This window comes from Haliotis cracherodii, unplaced genomic scaffold (assembly GCF_022045235.1).
Source record: "Haliotis cracherodii isolate W230 unplaced genomic scaffold, xgHalCrac1.p SCAF_10, whole genome shotgun sequence".
Taxonomy (NCBI): domain Eukaryota; kingdom Metazoa; phylum Mollusca; class Gastropoda; order Lepetellida; family Haliotidae; genus Haliotis; species Haliotis cracherodii.
Window position 1 is genome coordinate 16,154,616 of NW_027266265.1, and position 19,839 is coordinate 16,174,454.

General features: G+C 40.2%; 1 protein-coding gene across 6 annotated transcripts in view; it reads left to right on the forward strand.

The window, feature by feature from the left end:
• The window catches only part of LOC139454116 (solute carrier family 12 member 4-like), a 188,626-nt gene that overhangs the window by 160,549 nt on the left and 8,238 nt on the right, over positions 1-19,839 (forward strand). For 5 of the 6 annotated variants that reach the window (XM_071235634.1, XM_071235636.1, XM_071235637.1 and 2 more), the window contains 15 exons: positions 544-601; positions 1,101-1,219; positions 3,193-3,367; positions 4,361-4,579; positions 5,071-5,175; positions 5,754-5,842; positions 7,007-7,086; positions 8,579-8,667; positions 8,963-9,069; positions 9,680-9,883; positions 10,826-10,917; positions 11,388-11,483; positions 12,874-13,046; positions 17,422-17,445; positions 19,630-19,763. In XM_071235634.1, the coding sequence (XP_071091735.1) occupies positions 544-601; positions 1,101-1,219; positions 3,193-3,367; positions 4,361-4,579; positions 5,071-5,175; positions 5,754-5,842; positions 7,007-7,086; positions 8,579-8,667; positions 8,963-9,069; positions 9,680-9,883; positions 10,826-10,917; positions 11,388-11,483; positions 12,874-13,046; positions 17,422-17,445; positions 19,630-19,763 (1,764 nt within the window). The remainder of the gene's footprint in view (positions 1-543; positions 602-1,100; positions 1,220-3,192; positions 3,368-4,360; positions 4,580-5,070; positions 5,176-5,753; positions 5,843-7,006; positions 7,087-8,578; positions 8,668-8,962; positions 9,070-9,679; positions 9,884-10,825; positions 10,918-11,387; positions 11,484-12,873; positions 13,047-17,421; positions 17,446-19,629; positions 19,764-19,839) is intronic. The other variant, XM_071235635.1, reaches the window with a different exon arrangement.

A 19,839-nucleotide genomic window follows, 5' to 3' on the forward strand; every position in this document is an offset into this window, starting at 1 on the left:
GACCATAGAATACATTAGGCGACCAATTGTGACATGCGACAAGTCGTTTGGCACCTATAGGTACAATTAGATTTAGTATCTTTAATTATGAATGTTTTTACCGGGAATAAAACCATGTTGGTGAAAATGGTTTTTTTTATGTCCAGTAGTTGTGTTACACTGTGAAATGGCTGTGTTTGTGATACATGATTTTTGTTATTTTTAACCAGTGACCATATACCGATATATGGTCTCTATTTCAGCGAAACATCATGTCCCGAGGTTTTGGTCAAATTCTTTTACTGAATCTTGATTGTCCTTGATATGAGAATGTCTGATTATGAAACAGTATTTCATAATATTCTAGATGTGAATCATGTGACAAAAACATTCAGATTTCAGCTAATCAAATTGTTTCTTAAATTTCATGTTTATCATAAAAACTGTTTTGAAAATCAATCTTTACCTGATTGAAAACAAATATATCATACCTGCAAACTTTAAAGAATGAACAGTGAATATTTTCAAATACTTTGTGTGAATATCATTCCTCAACTGGTTCAGATATCAGCTCGGTGCTGTTCTTTGCGGCATGTATTGAAGGTCATCTACTTAGAGACAAGTAAGTGAGGGAGGAAAATTAAATATGAAAATCAACCGTGGCTATTCTTACTGTTTCAACTATACATCAAATCAAGTGTCATTTGATTTGCACCAATGTCCCCATACAAACACAAAGGTCCCATGCTTGCTGTGAGAGCCAGGTGATGAGGATGGGGTGGTTACTGACTGCTTGTCTGTCATCGTTGATAGGGTTCAATGTTCTTTATGCAGTCAACCACTGGTTTGTGCGAGTAATTTTTATTATTTACAGTGGGATGTTATATTGCTGGAATATTTCTCACTCAGGTGTCAAACCAAATTCTCTCACACACTCAGCCATGTATTTGCTTATTAAAGTGAGATATTGGTCAGAATTCTCTATACTTCTGTATGTGTGGCCGAGTAGCATGAAGTTTTGTTAACAAAATAGGTAAGTTTAAACGTCTGGACAGGCGACACTTCATGTTTGAGTTTTGTGTGGCTTCTGTGTTGTCTTATGTTGTGGGTGATGTTTGCAGGTATGGAGTCAGTATAGGTGGGAGTCTGCTGATCGGGACGCTGGCCTGGCCAAACGAGTGGGTCATCATGATAGGTGCCTTCCTGTCCACACTCGGGGCGGGACTGCAGACTCTCACAGGTAACACACACCTTATACTGCGGTAGTAGACCATGGACAAAATTCAGATTGACGATTGATACATTCCAGTTGAGATATAATTATCCCCCGCCGCGCGAAAGCGCGAAGCGGGGGATATAGTATTCACGACCGTCCGTACGTCCGTCCGTATGTCCGTACATCCGTCCGTCCGTACGTCCCACCTGTTTGTTGCCGCGATATCTCAAGAACTAAACACTGGATTGTCTTCATATTTGGAACTATGGTGTATATACAGACTCCGCAGACACCAGTCGGTTTTGGTGACCTTGACCCCATTTTCAAGGTCACAGCAGGCATATCTGCTTTTGGAGTTGGAAAACGGTGTTGCCGCAATATCTCAAGAACTAATCTCTGGAATGTCTTCATATTTGGAACTATGGTGTATATACAGACTCCCCAGACACCAGTCGGTTTTGGTGACCTTGACCCCATTTTCAAGGTCACAGCAGGCATATCTGCTTTTGGAGTTGGAAAACGGTGTTGCCGCAATATCTCAAGAACTAATCTCTGGATTGTCTTCATATTTGGAACTATGGTGTATATACAGACTCCGCAGACACCAGTTGGTTTTGGTCACCTTGACCCCATTTTCAAGGTCACAGCAGGCATATCTGCTTTTGGAGTTAGAAAACAGTGTTGCCGCGATATCTCAAGAACTAATCTCTGGATTGTCTTCATATTTGGAAGTATAGTGTATATACAGACACCGCATACACCTGTCAGATTTGGTGACCTTGACCCCATTTTCAAGGTCACAGCAGGCAAATCTGTTTTTGGAGTTGGAAAACGGTGTTGCCGCAATATCTCAAGAACTAATCGCTGGATTGTCTTCATATTTGGTACTATGGTGTACAGGCGGGGGATATTTCGTCACTCTGTGACAAATACTTGTTAAATATCTTATTATTATCTTATCTTATATATTATGCCATAGAGATATATATCAAGTAGACAAATATTTAGTCTAAAAATAATGTTATCTTATTATTAATATATGTCAACAAAAGAAAAAAGAAAATCCAAATGAAGCCCAGAACAAAGCTTAAATTCAGAGTAGAGGCAGTATTGACTTGCCAGATCATTCTTGACTTGAGATTCTTTTATTCTCTAGGGCTAGGACTAAGGCTATCAAGCAACATCCCAGAGAGATTTATCATGCAATATCACATGGAGATATATTGTTGTAATATCACATGGAGATATATCATATATTATCTCAAAGAAATCTATCCTGCAATATCATATGGAGATATATTGGTGTAATATCACATGGAGATATATTGGTGTAATATCACATGGAGATATATCGTATATTATCTCAAAGAAATCTATCCTGCAATATCATATGTAGATATATATTGATGTAATATCACATGTAGATATATTGGTGTAATATCACATGGATATATATCATGTATTATCCAAAAGGAATCTATCATGCAATATCATATGGAGATATATTGTGAAATATCACATAAAGATATAGTCTCATGGGGATATACATATCGTGCAATATCACATGGAGATATATCATGTTTTATTTTATACCCGTCCACTATATGAGGCATTTTGCATGTCGATAGAGAAAGTCATATCACAAGGGGTGTAATAACCAGACCCTTATTACACCTCTGCCAGGCTGATATGGCTTATCAATATATTTTGAATGGGGGATCAACCCGGGTTATAAGAAATTGGAGCTACATCCCTTATAGATTTATTATAGATACAAATAGATATATTCTACAATTTGATGTGTTATATATGACAAAAAATATAGTATAATACAGTTTTCATATCATAGCCCATATCATATGGTGGCCTTTGGTTGATATGGGGTATCATATGCCATGTTAAAACCCCTAAATATCACATGGAGATATATCGTGCAGTATCACATGGAGATATACTAAGCAGTATGCTATGAACCCCATGTTTCCTGCTATTTTCAGGTGCTCCTCGTTTGCTCCAAGCCATTGCCACCGACAACGTAATCCCATTCCTGTCCATATTCAGTAAAACCACAAAACGTGGAGAGCCTGTGCGAGCCCTCCTGCTCACCATGCTGATCTCTGAGTTCGGTATCCTCATTGCCAGCCTGGACTATGTGGCTCCCATTATTACTATGTGAGTGATAGATCAACTGTAGTAGTAATAACAGCAGTAACACAACGTGGAGATTTGTATTTTCCCCTCAACTAAGATGTATGTCATCAAGTGAAAATTGCTGTTTTCATGAGTGTTGCATGAACAGACAAGGCTGATGTTCTATTTATTATGTACTTCAGTGTGAAAGACTGAGTTTTCTGAAGTTGAGAAAAGAGATATTTTCATTGCAGTGAACATAACACTTGATATTTCACTGGAGTTAACATAACACTTTGAATGGAACTGTTGTCATACAAGAGTTACCTCCCATTAAATGGTCTCCCTTTATCATAAGTGATTCGCCCGTACACAAACTGTTGATGTCCTTTTATGTTAGTTCCACATTGACAAGGCAAAATGATGACAGATGGTCATTTATGGAGTTACTATCACTTCTTGCAGTTTGTTATTCTCTTGAAAATGTTTTCTTATAAACTGTAAATTTCTCATTTAACTCCTCAATCGAGACTGTTCGTTTCGCAAAGGGTTTTGTAACTTAACCAGTGTGTATTCTTTCGCCTTTCAACAGCCGTCTCCTAGTTTTTGAAGAATATTTTTTGTTACAGTTGATTTTGTATATAATCATATCTAAACCCTAGAAAGTCATTCATTGGTAAAAATGCTAGTTCAGCAGAATAATTGACCAAGTGTTACAAGTTGGGACAGTCAGCTCATCCTCCCTTTAGGGTATGCAAGTTTTCATTCAGAAAAAGGTGTTGAAAAAATCTGCAAGTACACAATGAGGGGAAGGGACCAATGTGTTTATGCTCTTTCTATATTACAAATGTGAAAAGCATTAAAAGACCTACAGGATTGATGATGATGGCTTTATAACCACAACGACCACAACGACACCAGATTATGTTTGATTTATATGTCCTGGGGGGGTTGTTTGTAATTATGTAAAACATTGCGACATCTTGTACAGTACGTGAATATAACAGCTTTCGTACCTTTGTTTGCTTCTGTCAGGTTCTTCCTCATGTGTTATGGCTTTGTGAACATGGCTTGTGCAATGTTGACACTGTTACGGACTCCAAACTGGCGACCTCGGTTCCGCTTTTACCATTGGACACTGTCGTTGGTGGGGCTCACGCTATGCATTACACTGATGTTCATATCCAGTTGGTACTACGCCTTGACGGCCATCGCCCTTGCCTGCTGTATATACAAGTACATCGAATACAAGGGGTAAGTACTCTGAGGGTTGAAGGTGTCACCCACCATGTCGGCCATCGCCCTTGCCTGCTGTATATACATGGACATCGAATTCAAGGGGTAAGTACTCTGAGGGTTGAAGGTGTCACCCACCATTGCAGCCATCACCCTTGCCTGCTGTATATACATGGACATCAAATACAAGGGGTAAGTACTCTGAGGGTTGAAGGTGTCACCCACCATGGCGGCCATCGCTCTTGCCTGCCTTAAATGTACATGGAACACAAGGGGTAAGTATGAAGGGTTAAAGGTAGCCATACCCCGCACCTGTACTGAGGTATGGTGGAACAGATTTATGGGCTTTGCATTGAAATTCATTTCTTATACAAACGTGTGTGATCATCATGTACACCTGTGATGATTGACCTCAGAGAATTTACTTAAAGATGTTAAGTTATCATCTGTCAACTGATACTCTTTGTGCTCTGAAGACACCGAGTTCAGAAGCTTTGTTTTGATTCCAGTGCTGAGAAAGAGTGGGGTGATGGTATTCGAGGTCTAGCCATGTCTGCCGCTCGCTACTCACTGCTGCGACTTCAGGAAGGACCTCCTCACACCAAGAACTGGAGGTGGGGCTGTTTGGGAAGATACACCAACTCTGTCTGATAAGGACAATGTTCGATGCTCAAACTGTAGTTACATGTAATTGGGTTATTTGACTGAGGTTCCATATGACATGTTTACATGTCACAGGGCAATGGGGTAGCCTTGTGGATAAAGCGTTCGCTCGTCATGCCGAAGGCCTATGTTCGAATCCCCACATGGGTACAATGTGTGAAGCCCATTTCTGGTGTCCCCCGCCATGATATTGCTGGAATACTGCTAAAAGCGGCGTAAAACCATACTCACTGTATATGTCACAAATACACAGGCAGAGCATTTCTTTCAAAAGTAAAAAATTCTGGCATACTTCATCAGCTGGTGCCACCATTCATGGTCCTTTCTTTCCCCACTGAGGCTCATGAGCTGTGCAATGGGTGACAGACAATGCAATGGGAAAAGTAGACAAAAATTTCGGCAATGGAAATTATTATCATTAATGGAAGTGATCATTTCTTTCAAATGCATGTGTCACCTTGGATTATATAACTATAGGAACTGCAGTGTTTTCCAGCCCATCCTGTTGCTAATGTGGAGTGTGTTTCAGGCCCCAGCTGCTTGTGTTGCTGAAACTGGATGACAACCTACAACCTAAATACCCAAAGCTTGTCAAATTTGCCAGTCAGCTGAAGGCAGGTGAGTCTGTGCACTGTGTGGAGTAACTGCTGTCTGAATACTATGTCAGAGAAGATCCTAGCCCTTCGATATCAAGTAATGCAACTTTGGGACCAGTGCATTCTTATAAGGTGGTGCACAGTACACAGGTCACAAATCAGGTGAAGTTAAAGCAACGTCTGTCTAGGAGAGTATTTGGATGGTGACCGCGTTCAGCAGCTTGACTCCTGAGAGTTTCTAGGGCTTCGGTCCTGCCCCACACTGAAGCACATGTACCATGTGAGTGGGTACCCGGTAGGATGAGATGGTATTTTGGCTGTAAACCTTCTAGCGCCTCACAGGCAGTTTGGGTTGTATACTCCCCAGGGAGCTGAGAATGAAAATTGAGTGCTCACTGATCCATTGGCCAGTGTAATAATAGTGTAGCACCATGAGCATCCACTTGGTGAATGGAATCTGGCGCATTATAAATGCACTTATTATTATTATTATTATTATTATTATTATTATTCAAAGCATTGAGAATGACATTATTCTGTAGATGTTTGGTGTCAAAACTGAAATGAGACATTCCATCCATTTAAATGGTGCCTTGTGTGGGTGGACACAAGTTTGGACCAACTCATAGGTGTTATACGGCACCCTGCAGCTGATACACTTGATCCAGGTCTGACTGAAGGTCACATGGTCTAGCTGTGATGCAGTGTTGATACCAGACTAGTCACCCCATTCATTGACTCTGACCTGTTCCAGGTCTGACTGAAGGTCACATGGTCTAGCTGTGATGCAGTGTTGATACCAGACTAGTCACCCCATTCATTGACTCTGACCTGTTCAAGGTCTGACTGAAGGTCACATGGTCCAGCTGTGATGCAGTGTTGATACCAGACTAGTCACCCCATTCATTGACTCTGACCTGTTCCAGGTCTGACTGAAGGTCACATGGTCCAGCTGTGATGCAGTGTTGATACCAGACTAGTCACCCCATTCATTGACTCTGACCTGTTCCAGGTCTGACTGAAGGTCACATGGTCTAGCTGTGATGCAGTGTTGATACCAGACTAGTCACCCCATTCATTGACTCTGACCTGTTCCAGGTCTGACAAACGGTCACATGGTCTAGCTGTGATGCTAATAACAGACTGCTGCCTCATCACCCCATTCATTAACTCTGATCTGTTCCAGGCAAAGGTCTGACTTTAGTCAACACAGTGATTGAAGGAACATTCACAGAAAAGTTTGCTGATGCTCAAGCTGCAAAGCTTGTGAGTATTGATCGTTACACAACAGTTGTCTTTCTGTTGAGATTTCCTTTATTATCCACATTTGGTTTGAAACAAGGGGTACATAAGATGTACTGCACCATGAAGACATGTGAAAGACTATCAGAGTGCATTTAACCTAGAGTTATCTCCCTTATGTTATGTTTCATTGCAACTGCAGTTAATTTTGGTTGTTGGAAAATCTGATGAGGAATAGTATGCAGTATATATTATAACAAAGGCACTGTGACCTTTTAGATGTGATTAATACATGCTGTCATTTATAGAGAAGCACTAAAGTTTGTCTTGGTGCGTAGACATCTTTTTCGGTAATAAATAGAGCATCATATTCGTGTTCATGTCAAACTATGTTGATGACACAAGTTTCTGAATTCCGGAATCTAGGCACGAGTGTCGTAAACACAGTATGACATGAACACGAATATAATGCTCTATTTATTACCGAAAAGGACGAACTTTAGTGCTTCTATGTAAATGACAGAAAGTCACAAATGCAGCGGAACCACAATTTGTTGAATGACAACAATCTTCAGCTATGACGTTGTTTCTAGTGTGATGTCATTCCGACCTCACATCACAATAAGATTTGAATGACATCAACAATGCCGTCCAGATGAGGGAAACAATACACTGTTGTCTCGTGATACCTGACCCTAGGGCACATATGATTTTTTTTAACCCCGATATGTTTGCCCTCATAGGTAATAAAAGAAGAAATTATGGGTCATTATGATATTAATTGATCTATAATTACACCTTAACGAAGACATTACTACCCTGAAAACCAGTTCTTTATATTTTCTAACTCTGACAATCACCTAGGAATATGATAATTGCCAATCAATACTTCTCTGCAGTGTATACACAATGTTCCTTCATCACCCATGAGTATATATGGTCGCTTTATGGTGTAGTCGTGTTTATAAAACTAACAAATCCAGGGATTGCCTGCATCCAGCGAGAGGGTGCGGTGGGGTAGCCTAGAGGTTAATACATTTGCTCGTCACGCCAAGGACCTGGGTTTGATTCCCAACATCGGGGACTACATGTGAAGCCGATTCTGGTGTCCCCCCCCCCCCCCCCCCCCCCTGATATTGCTGCAATATTGCTAAAAGTGGCGTAAAACTATACTCACTCACATACTCGCTCGCTCGCTCACTCACTCTCACTCACTCAGGAAAACCAGTGAGTACTCAGACCAATGAGATCTCAGATTCCATCTCACAAACATCAATGTTTTTCATTTGACCTTGTGCTCTGCTAAATGGCAAGCAATGGTAGAGTTCAGACAAAGTTATTGCATGAGTAGGGTTCATTTGCCTTCCCTGAGTTATACACAGCTTCATTTCATTAACTGAGTAATAGTAGACACACATCACCACTATACTGGCCCCATGTGTCATGGGTGATGGAGGGCAGTGTATACATTGCCCTGAATGGTTCTAGATGAGTGTATGTTTTCCTGGAATTACAGACCCTGGACAAGCTGATAAAGGATTACGGTGTGAAGGGATTCTCCGATGTATTGATAGCCAGGTCCGTCACGGAGGGACTGTGTCATTTGTAAGTAGGAGACAATGCTGTAAATATTGTATATAATGGGATGTTGAAACTGTACCTTTGTTAAATTAAGATGAAGTTTTATAGAAGCAAAATGTCACAGGTCGTTAAAGGTAATGATTTCACAATTTGGACCAATCGTGACCAGCTTGTGTTATTCCGGGACAAGCGGTATTGTGAGTCGTGCCCCTCTCATGGCCATTTTCTTAGACTGGGTTCTGGCTAAGCACAAACAGGCATATTTAAAAGAATTGTTGCATAATGATTACCATATATTTCCTCATGTTTGCCATTACAGAGTACAGAACGCTGGTCTAGGAGGGTTGAAACACAACACGGTTGTGGTGGGTTGGCCATATGGTTGGAGACACGACTCTGATGAAAGGAGTTACAAAGTCTTCCTGGGTCAGTACCGCAACAGACACACAGCTTAACATGCCTGTTACGAGGAAAGTTTGTAGCAGTGCTCATAGTTTTACTTGACCAAATTATATTTTTAATTGTGGAACAAATATTAACCTTGCAACATCCTTTGTTTCCCAACGTAGTGATATATTTGGCAGACTTGTCCAGAGCTTCGGATAGTTTATACAGTGATATACTTCAGCTTCTGTTCTGGGTGCAGAGTTTGCCAGCCTTTATTTGATGCTGGATTTAATTTTTGTTTTCGTATCCATGTTAACCTTGAAATATCAATATAAAAAATAAAAACATTCATGTTGGCGTATAAACATTGACTGAAAAATCTTCTGGAAGAATAACACTTTGGAAACACTTTAAGGGGAACAGGCCATGTTAATGGGCATGATGACGGATCCATGTTCCTTTCCTATTGTATAGCCTATGTTTAAAACTGTAAAAATAATATTGTTATGCTCAAATATGTTCGACAAATTTGTTTTTAGATATAACTTTGTATTTATGACTCACTGTGTATATATAATCTTGTTCTTGGCACTATTTGGCCAAATAATGCTGATGCGACAATTAAAGTTTAACTCCTTTCCTATTGCAGATACGGTGCGTAATGTGGGAGCTGGGCAGTTGGCCCTGTTGGTGTGTAAAGGTGTCACTATGTTCCCCGACAACGAGAAACTGCGTGGTACAATCGACGTCTGGTGGATTGTTCATGATGGTGGACTGCTGATGTTGCTGCCCTTCCTGCTGAGGATGGATCGATCTTGGAAGAACTGCAAGCTGAGGATCTTTACTGTTGCTCGTATCCTTTCATCGCATCTTGGATAGTTGTTGTCCATTTTTTGTCCTACTGTCTTCATAAGGCAGTAGGCCTGTTGATTCACCCTGAAAGTGTTATCTCCCATTGATAAGGAAGAATGTTTGACCCTGATGGTATTGAGCAACTGCACGCCCAGCCAGACCTGGAATATCTTTTGGTTTGGTTTGTTTGTTGTTTAACGCTGCACTCAGCAATATTCAAGCTATATGACAGCGGTCTGTAAATAATCGAGTCTGGACCAGACAATCCAGTGATTAATATCATGAGCATCGATCCATGCAATTGGTATCGATGACATGCATCAACCAAGTCAGCGAGCCTGACCACCCGATCCTGTTAGTCGCCTTTTACGACAAGCATAGTCATTTTTACGGCAAGTATGGGTTCCTGAAGACCCATTCTATCCCGGCGTCTTCACGGGACCCACGCATTTGGGATATGATGACATGCATCAACCAAGTCAGCGAACCTGACCACCCAATCCCGTTAGTCGCCTCTTACGACAAGCACAGTCGCCTTTCACGGCAAGCATGGGTTCTCTTTTGAATATGTGTAGAATATAAGATTTCGAAACTCTGTAATGATTTGTCAGTTACTCAAAACATGCCAAAATTAGTTTCTGTGATCCTGAGGTATCCAAGCATTGAGACAAGCTTTCTGAGTGTTTGTTAAAGTTATTGCTGGCGATAAGAGGAGACTAATTAGCTGATTGTGTACCGTCTTAGTTGAAGATATGGATTATTGCTCACAATGTCAACCACTTGTTTGCCTGGCCATTTAAAGCTGGAATATTGCTAACTGGCTTAAAACAACATTCACTCACTCACTCACTGTAAATTGTGATCTCTTTCCATTGTCCTGTGATGTGAGGTCTCTACCTTTCCGCATCCCACCAGAGATGAAACTGTTCCTTAATGAGTGTAGAAATGGAAGACAACTCAATCGAGATGATGAAGGACTTGAAGACGTACCTTTACCAGCTGCGTATTGAGGCTGAGGTCAATGTTGTGGAGATGGTGAGTGGCCACGACACACATGATGCAGATAGGAGTTTACAGTGTTGTTAGTTTTGGAGTTAAAGTTACATTGGATATTGACAGAAGACATAATCATGGATACCATGCACAGCATGCTATGAAACTGAATTCTCCCATTCTCAGGAATTAAATTGTTTATGAAGAATTGTTCTTTAAGAGGATGGTCTTGTAGCAGGATTGACAGAGTAACAGAGATACAGTCTTTCAAGTATTGGCAAACATTTAACATTTTATAGATAGTTGACATTTGTTTGTCAGACAAACAATAGGAAATTATTGTTATTTGCTATTGTTACTGAAAAGGAGCTAAGCTAAAAATTTAACAATATTTGAGTGTTTATTTTCAAGAGGATCAGCTCATCAAATAACAAATGACACCATGAGATTACTGTTGGGATGCTTTCAGTGATAATTCTGGGACTTACTTGGGTGATGAATGCATGTTTCAGAGCACCATTGACATCTCAGCATACACATATGAGCGTACACTGATGATGGAACAAAGGACCCAGATGTTGCGGGACATGAGACTGCATAAAATGGAGGTGAGTGTCACTTTTAGGCTGCAGCAGACGTCAGCTTGACTTCCCTTGAACAGAGGACACTCAATTTCTTGTACAAGTTGAATTTTAGAGATCTTACCCAAACACACACTCTCAGACTTCTTGTCTGTTTACCGGCAAATACTCCAGCTTGACCTCCATTAGACATGGAAATGTGGCAATACCCTGACCCACAATCTCAAACTGCTTGTTTGTAGCAGGTGATCCTCAAGCTTTACCTTCATTAGACATGGAAAAGTGGCAATACCCTGACACACAATCTCAGACTTGTTCTTTGTATACCAGCAAATACTTGAGTTGTTGATACAAGAGTTGTTGAGATGTGGTAAATTTGAGTCTGAGGACTTCTTCACAGATTCTTAGGCAGAATGGTAGGGCGTTTGCTTGTCTCGCAGAAGACCGGCATTTGTTTCCATGTGTTGTACAATTTTTTAAGCTGATTCTTGATTACCTCCACAGAATTTGTATGTTAGTTTGTGCCCAACAACCATACTCATGCCATTTTCGAAGTCCTTTGTGTCTACGCAGCACTAGGGCTATATAACTGTTCCACTTTAACAAGTTCCAGAAATAAGCCAGGTCAACCATTATGGCGACAATAAATCTAGGTTTCCACCCTACAGTCGCTGAGTTACGCAAACGGCTGCCTGATATGGGCTTTTTTCGTGTTCCGGTTGCATGGACAAGAAAATCTTTGATGCAACTGTATATGGTCAATTGTGCTACAGACAGCCATTGTCTGAGAAGTGCAAGATGGACCTATAATGTGGCATCATTGTCGTGTTTGGAATTCAATACAGAAGATGGAAACAATGTCGCCCCTACATCTAGAAATTTATCAGACTCTCAAAGCAGATGCCAAACAAAGCAGCTATTTCAGCGTCTCAATCCACTGAGGACACATATCACGACATGCCATCTTCGAACAAGCAACACATGTGCAGTTCTTGGTTGCACCTCGTTTTGTTTTTTCCCCAGCCAATTCATTAACTCACAGGTTATACACAATCCCAGGCATAGTCAGACCCAGACCAGTACATCCTATCTCATCTGGATCTACGACCCCAGATCCTGGTCATGGACTACCCCAGGACACAAATCTGCCGTCCGGGTCAGCATGGCCCCAGTATCCAATCATTATGCAACCGAGTCAGCCCCCATTTTACGTGCCAATTTTATGCAATAAAATGTTAATTTTTATATTTCAATGTTATATCATTGATGCACAAAATCTGAATTTAACTGCCACTGTTTGATTTTGAAGGTATATGCTGCTTGGATGACCTTTATAACCCTGTGGAATATATAACTTCTGTAAGATTAAGATTTTATGCAGAAGAGCATCACACACTATGAATCTGTTTTTCCCCAGCCCCAAACCATTGTGGATCGATCGCATCTGACACCATCAGACGTGATGTTACGTCTTGACCCTGTCCCTGAGGAGATAGATGACGAGAGCTCGACTGATCCCACTGATCACAGTAAACACAACCAGTTCACCTTTACCCCTCAGCAAGGGGGGCAACTCCTCAATCTCAAGCCGTAAGTACAGTTAACTGTCGCCAGGCCTGTGAAGCCTGCTTCTAATTGAAGAAGTGTTGGAAAACAGGACTGTTAGTTCTGTGACAGCGGGGTACACCTGACCACGGTACATGGGGAAATAAGTGAACCTCATGCCACAACCATGGCTCTTGATTAACACTGTGTTATGATATGTTATAAGTACATCTAGGGTCTCATTTCACAGTGAGAGTGTTACAACTGCTGTAAATCATATCTTTTAACATAGACTTTAAATAGTCATAGTACTGAGATCCAGGGATCTATCTAGGCTTCCAAATTTAGTTCTCTTGGCAGACAAATTCAGAAAAAAATGTGATTTTGTGCAAAATTGTGATTGTATTTAAGTTCTGATCTTCATTTCAGAGGTATCTAACATTCAATGCAATAATGTAAACTTAAGCAGTAATGCTTATTCCTCTGTATTGGTTCTGAGATCAGTAAAGTACAAGTCACCTCGACCAAGCCATCACATTACTCATAACTGAAATAAGATAAATTCGGAAATTTCTCAATTCTCATTTGGGAATTTCCTCTGACATTTGCTGCCGATTATATTAACCTCTGTGCAGATCCAGATTAACCTATGTGAGATCACTTTTGTGAACATGGCCCTGAAATGGTCATGGGTGTTAAATTTATTTAAATATATTAATAATAGCGAAGGATCAGAATTGTAATCCCTAAATGTTACAGGCGGTCAAGTAGCCTTGTGGTTAAAGCATTCACTCCTCACGCCGAAGACCCGGGTTCGATTTCCGACATGGGTACAATGTGTGAAGCCCATTACTGGTGTCCCCCGTCGTGATATTGCTTGAATATTGCTAAAAGCGGCGTAAAATCATACTCACTCACTCACCAAAGGCAACAGAAGCAATTGATATTTGTTTATTTGTTTCCAACACTTCTTTGATAAGAAATGGGCACCGATTGAAGCTTTGTCTAGTCTAATATATATACCAGTAGTGTATAATCCCACAGTGTACAGCTTCTCGACACTGCAATCTAGTAAATCTCATACGGACTCGGGTTGATGCATGAATACAGCTTATCATCTTATACACCAAACTACGGGAGGGTCAATATTCAAATGTACACACCGAATTCTTAGTGGCCTCACACAGTGCACTCCCTTAATTTGGTCTATCAGATATTTTGAATCATGCTCTTCTATATATATATATATATATATTCATAACAACTCTGGTGCCTACAAACTATACCACCAAGGGAATGTTTTTTTTCTGTAATAAAATAATTTCATGTGTTCAGATTTTAAGATGAAACTTAAGAGTCAATTCTAAACCACAACTGGTTAAGTGGGATGGTATTGATATATGAGATGGTCAGGTATTGTTGTAGGAGATAGGATGGTATTGTTGTAGGAGATGGGATGGTATTGATAAAATACCTACCCATCCAATATATCAATACCATCCCATTTCTTATAACAATACCATCCTATCTCCTACAACAATACCATCCTATCTCCTACAACAATACCTGCCCATCCAATATATCAATACCATCCCATCTCCTACAACATTACCATCCTATCTCCTACAACAATACCTGCCCATCTCATATATCCATACTATCCCGTTTCCTTTAACAATACCTGCCCATCCAATATATCAATACCATCCCATCCAATATATCAATACCATCCCATGTCCTACAACAATACCATCCTATCTCCTACAACAATACCTGCCCATCTCATATATCGATACTATCCCATTTCCTTTAACAATACCTGCCCATCCAATATATCAATACGATCCCATCTCCTATAACAATACCTGCCCATCCAATATATCAATACCATCCCATGTCCTACAACAATACCATCCTATCTTCTACAAGAATACCTGCCCATCTCATATATCAATACTATCCTATTTCCTATAACAATACCTGCCCATCCAATATATCAATACGATCCCATCTCCTATAACAAAACCTGCCCATCTCATATATCAATGCCATTCCACCTCCTACAACAATATACCCTGGCCATCGCATATATCAATACCATCCCATCTCCTATAACAATACCTGCCCATCTCCTACAACAATACCATCCCATCTCCTATAACAATACCTGCCCATCCAAAATATCAATACTATCCCATCTCCTGTAACAATACCTGCCCATCCAAAATATCAATACTATCCCATCTCCTATAACAATACCTGCCCATCCAAAATATCAATACTATCCCATCTCCTACAACAATATAACCTGCCCATCCAAAATATCAATACTATCCCATCTCCTGTAACAATACCTGCCCATCCAAAATATCAATACTATCCCATCTCCTATAACAATACCTGCCCATCCAAAATATCAATACTTTCCCATCTCCTGTAACAATACCTGCCCATCCAAAATATCAATACTATCCCATCTCCTATAACAATACCTGCCCATCCAAAATATCAATACTATCCCATCTCCTACAACAATATAACCTGCCCATCGCATATATCAATACTATCCCATCTCCTGTAACAATACCTGCCCATCCAAAATATCAATACTATCCCATCTCCTACAACAATATAACCTGCCCATCGCATATATCAATACTATCCCATCTCCTGTAACAATACCTGCCCATCCAAAATATCAATACTATCCCATCTCCTACAACAATATAACCTGCCCATCGCATATATCAATACTATCCCATCTCCTGTAACAATACCTGCCCATCCAAAATATCAATACTATCCCATCTCCTACAACAATATAACCTGCCCATCCAATATATCAATACTATCCCATCTCCTACAACCATACCATCCTATCTCCTACAACAATACCATCCTATCTCCTACAACAATACCTGCCAATCTCATATATCGATACTATCCCATTTCCTTTAACAATACCCGCCCATCCAATATATCAATACCATCCCATCTCCTACAACATTATACCCTGCCCATCTCATATATCAATACTTTCCCATCTCCTATAACAATACCTGCCCATCCAAAATATCAATACTATCCAATCTCCTATAACAATATAACCTGCCCATCCAAAATATCAATACTATCCCATCTCCTACAACATTATACCCTGCACATCTCATATATCAATACCATCCCATGTCCTACAACAATACCTGCCCTGTTGTAGGAGATGGGATAGTATTGTTGTAGGAGATAGGATGGTATTGATATATTGGATGGGCAGGTTATATTGTTGTAGGAGATGGGATAGTATTGATATTTTGGATGGGCAGGTATTGTTACAGGAGATGGGATAGTATTGATATATGCGATGGGCAGGTTATATTGTTGTAGGAGATGGGATGGCATTGATATTTTGGATGGGCAGGTATTGTTAAAGGAAATGGGATAGTATCGATATATGAGATTGGCAGGTATTGTTGTAGGAGATGGGATGGTATTGTTGTAGGAGATGGGATGGCATTGATATTTTGGATGGGCAGGTATTGTTAAAGGAAATGGGATAGTATCGATATATGAGATGGGGAGGTATTGTTGTAGGAGATGGGATGGTATTGATATATTGGATGGGGAGGTATTGTTGTAGGAGATGGGATAGTATTTGAATGTGAAATGGGCAGGATACATTATTATATTGGATGGGTAGCGTATATGGGATGGGCAGGGTATTGATATATGAGATGTTATGTGCTAGGGCAGTTATAATGTGATGTGAGATGGGCAAATCTTCAAATCAGTATGACAGACACATGTAATAATTACTAAATATGTAATGGGCAAGCCCATTGTAAAGTATGCTGTGACATAGGCAACGATAAACAGTTCACTACGTCAGTGTTGGCAGACACAATGAAATTATGTGATTGGTGTGTTCACACGTGTGGAATAATCCTATCTCTGACCGCACGTTTCTAACTGGGTTTCTCATGGTGCAATCAACAGGTGTAGATTGCTACATGTCTACCACACAGTCTCTATTTCAGGAACTGATGCAGTGTCTAAGTGCTGAGAAGGCAGTGGTGTGAGTGTGAGCGCCGCTTTGAACAGTATTTCAGTGTTATATCACGGCATGACAGCTTATTGTGGGAGAAGGTCCAAAGTGATGCTGGTCTTGACATTTACCACTTTAGTGAAACCTGTGGGTGCCGGTATGGTGCTGACAAACCTAGAAACATAGAGTGAATCTGGGATTCAAACCCGCTGTCATAGAAGACTAGGCACCAATGCCCCAAGGCAGGATGGGAATGGAACATGTTGCATCTATTTCAGGATGCTTCCAATGATGATGTGAGCATGTTACATGGTGTGTACATGTCTGTTCTGCCGATGTACCGATTCAGCGCCGTCATTGCCATGCTTGTTGTTTCAGATCCCCTCAGTCACTTCCTAAGCCGTAAGAAGCTTAACCTCTTTGCAACCACTATCACAGCTGTTTTAGGGGTGTCAGATGGCCTGTCTCTGTGATAAGTCTTCAAACACATTACATGATAATGACGAAGAAATATTCAAGTTTGAACTTTGAATTATAAATATCCAATTTTCAAGCTGACAAAATGTGGCTGTAAAGAATCCAATTATCACAGAGTCAAAGAATATCTGATATTCCACCCTTTGCATTACTAATCACTTACTCACACACCCTGATGTTTTTGTGCTGACATTCTCCCTTTGTTACTAGAATTATACTGTTTACCATGCTTACCTGTGTGACTCCCATACATGAGTAGCATCTGTTTAGCATCTGTTTAGCCAAACGTTATCATTTATAGTTAGCTCAAAGATTTTACTATCTAGATGTCTTAGAACAAATTAGAATGTCAAGTATTTTGTAACTAGAAACTTCTTTCTGAAGGATTTATGTCAATCATGCATGCTTCACAACAAACACAAGAAAAGATCAACTTCCTGTAGCATATCATTGCTTGAAATGTGTTTGTTGAGAGAAATCCAACTGCTGCATTTCTCACACTGGATTACTTATTTTTGCATTTTGAAATAGTTGCAGTTTATACTTTCACCTTTTTCACTTTCCTGTGAATATCCGGTTTAGAATTGGTCTTCAGCAACCAATGTTTGTCGAAAGAGGCAACCAACGGGATCGGGTGGTCAGACTACCTGACTTGGTTGATGATGCATGTCATGATATCCAAATTGCTTAGATCAGTGCTTACAGACCACAGTCAGATAGCTGGAATACTGCTGAGTGTGGTGGTAAGCAACAACCAACCAAACAAAATCTTATTCACTTCAGAGAGAATTATGAAAGCTTACGCTGCATGGTAGAAATGTTATCACATAAACTGGATGCTCATATGAATGATATATGACATGCTCAAGATTTTCAGGCTGCCAATTGTTACAGGTTTGAACCCAACACCGACTAACTGCTTAGCGTCAACAAATGCTTGTTCTGCATGTATTGTCACTAATATAACACTGATTTGAATGAATGAAGAGTTTAATCCCATCTTTCAAAGAAATTTGGGCACATGTCAATATGTGAAGAATGAAACCTTGCTTTGAAGTAATAAATGTTCATGGAATAAAGTGCAAACTTCCACGTCATGTTCCAGCTGTTTAACTTTCATTTTTTGCAGGTGGGATTTCCTATTGCTCTTTGGACCAATATTTTTATAATACATCATAAATATGTTGTCCATTCTCATCAAGTCAACCTAGTTCTTCACAAGGAGCAATTTGTTTAGAACACGTTTATTTGATGCTCTGTCAAGAAAGTTAATTTACAACACAGTTCTGATAGCAAGGTTACAGTCATGTAGACCTACTACTAATAGTTGGTACAGTCACTGGGTCTGGCTTGAAGCCCCAGCCGTGCTTGGGGCCATCGTGACATCGTTTCTGCTACTAGGACAGGGTAGTAGCCTCAATGGTTATTGCATGGTCAAGGACAAAACAAATTTGTTTTGCGGCTCCCCCAAGTTAGATACCTGCAGATAACAGCAATGTTGTCATTGAAGGCACAGATAAAGCTTGTCTTTAAATAAATGTTTCTCAGACCTTTTACAGAACATGTGACTGCAACTGGAGACTGTAAGATGTAGTGTGGATCAAGTCTGTCACTTGTGACCTACCTAAACATTTGTTATCACAGCTGTAAACAGCCACCAAATAGTCTAGTTTTTACATTCTGCCTTTTAATGTTGTTTTCATTTTGACCTACAAAATTAAATTTACATTGCAACTAACATGAAATCCTAAACAAGCCATCAGTGGTAAACATTGTTTAAAATATATGAAAAAAGACCCCTACCTAAAGACCCATGTCTGCTGGGGCCCTGTTACCTGACACTAAAGTATTTGGTCATGCCTAAAAATAAGACTACAGAGCTATGTAATGTTAGAACACCATTAAGCTTCTTGAAAGTCACACAAGCTTTTTGATGTCAAGAAGGTCCAAGTGGTTACCTGGAGCCCTTAATTTCATCTATGGACCCCCAAAATATATTACTGAAATTTCCCGAGACTCAAAACTTGCTAGACCCTTATAAATCCCTGAGACCTCCTCCACGTCCTGATTGCATGTTCTAGAGTATAGTGGAGTTTCTAATGTTTTCAGAGACACAAGAAACGTAAGAAGAATGCACACAGCTGTGCGACTCAATGAACACATCGTAGAGAAATCCCATGATGCTCAACTGGTGATTCTGAACTTACCTGCACCCCCGAAGACAAGTGCTGGTGAAGAAAACTGTATCCTTTACCAAGTGCAAGACAATCACAAACATGGGCCCTTACTCCCTGAATGCATCTATTTGGAAGGGGAAGT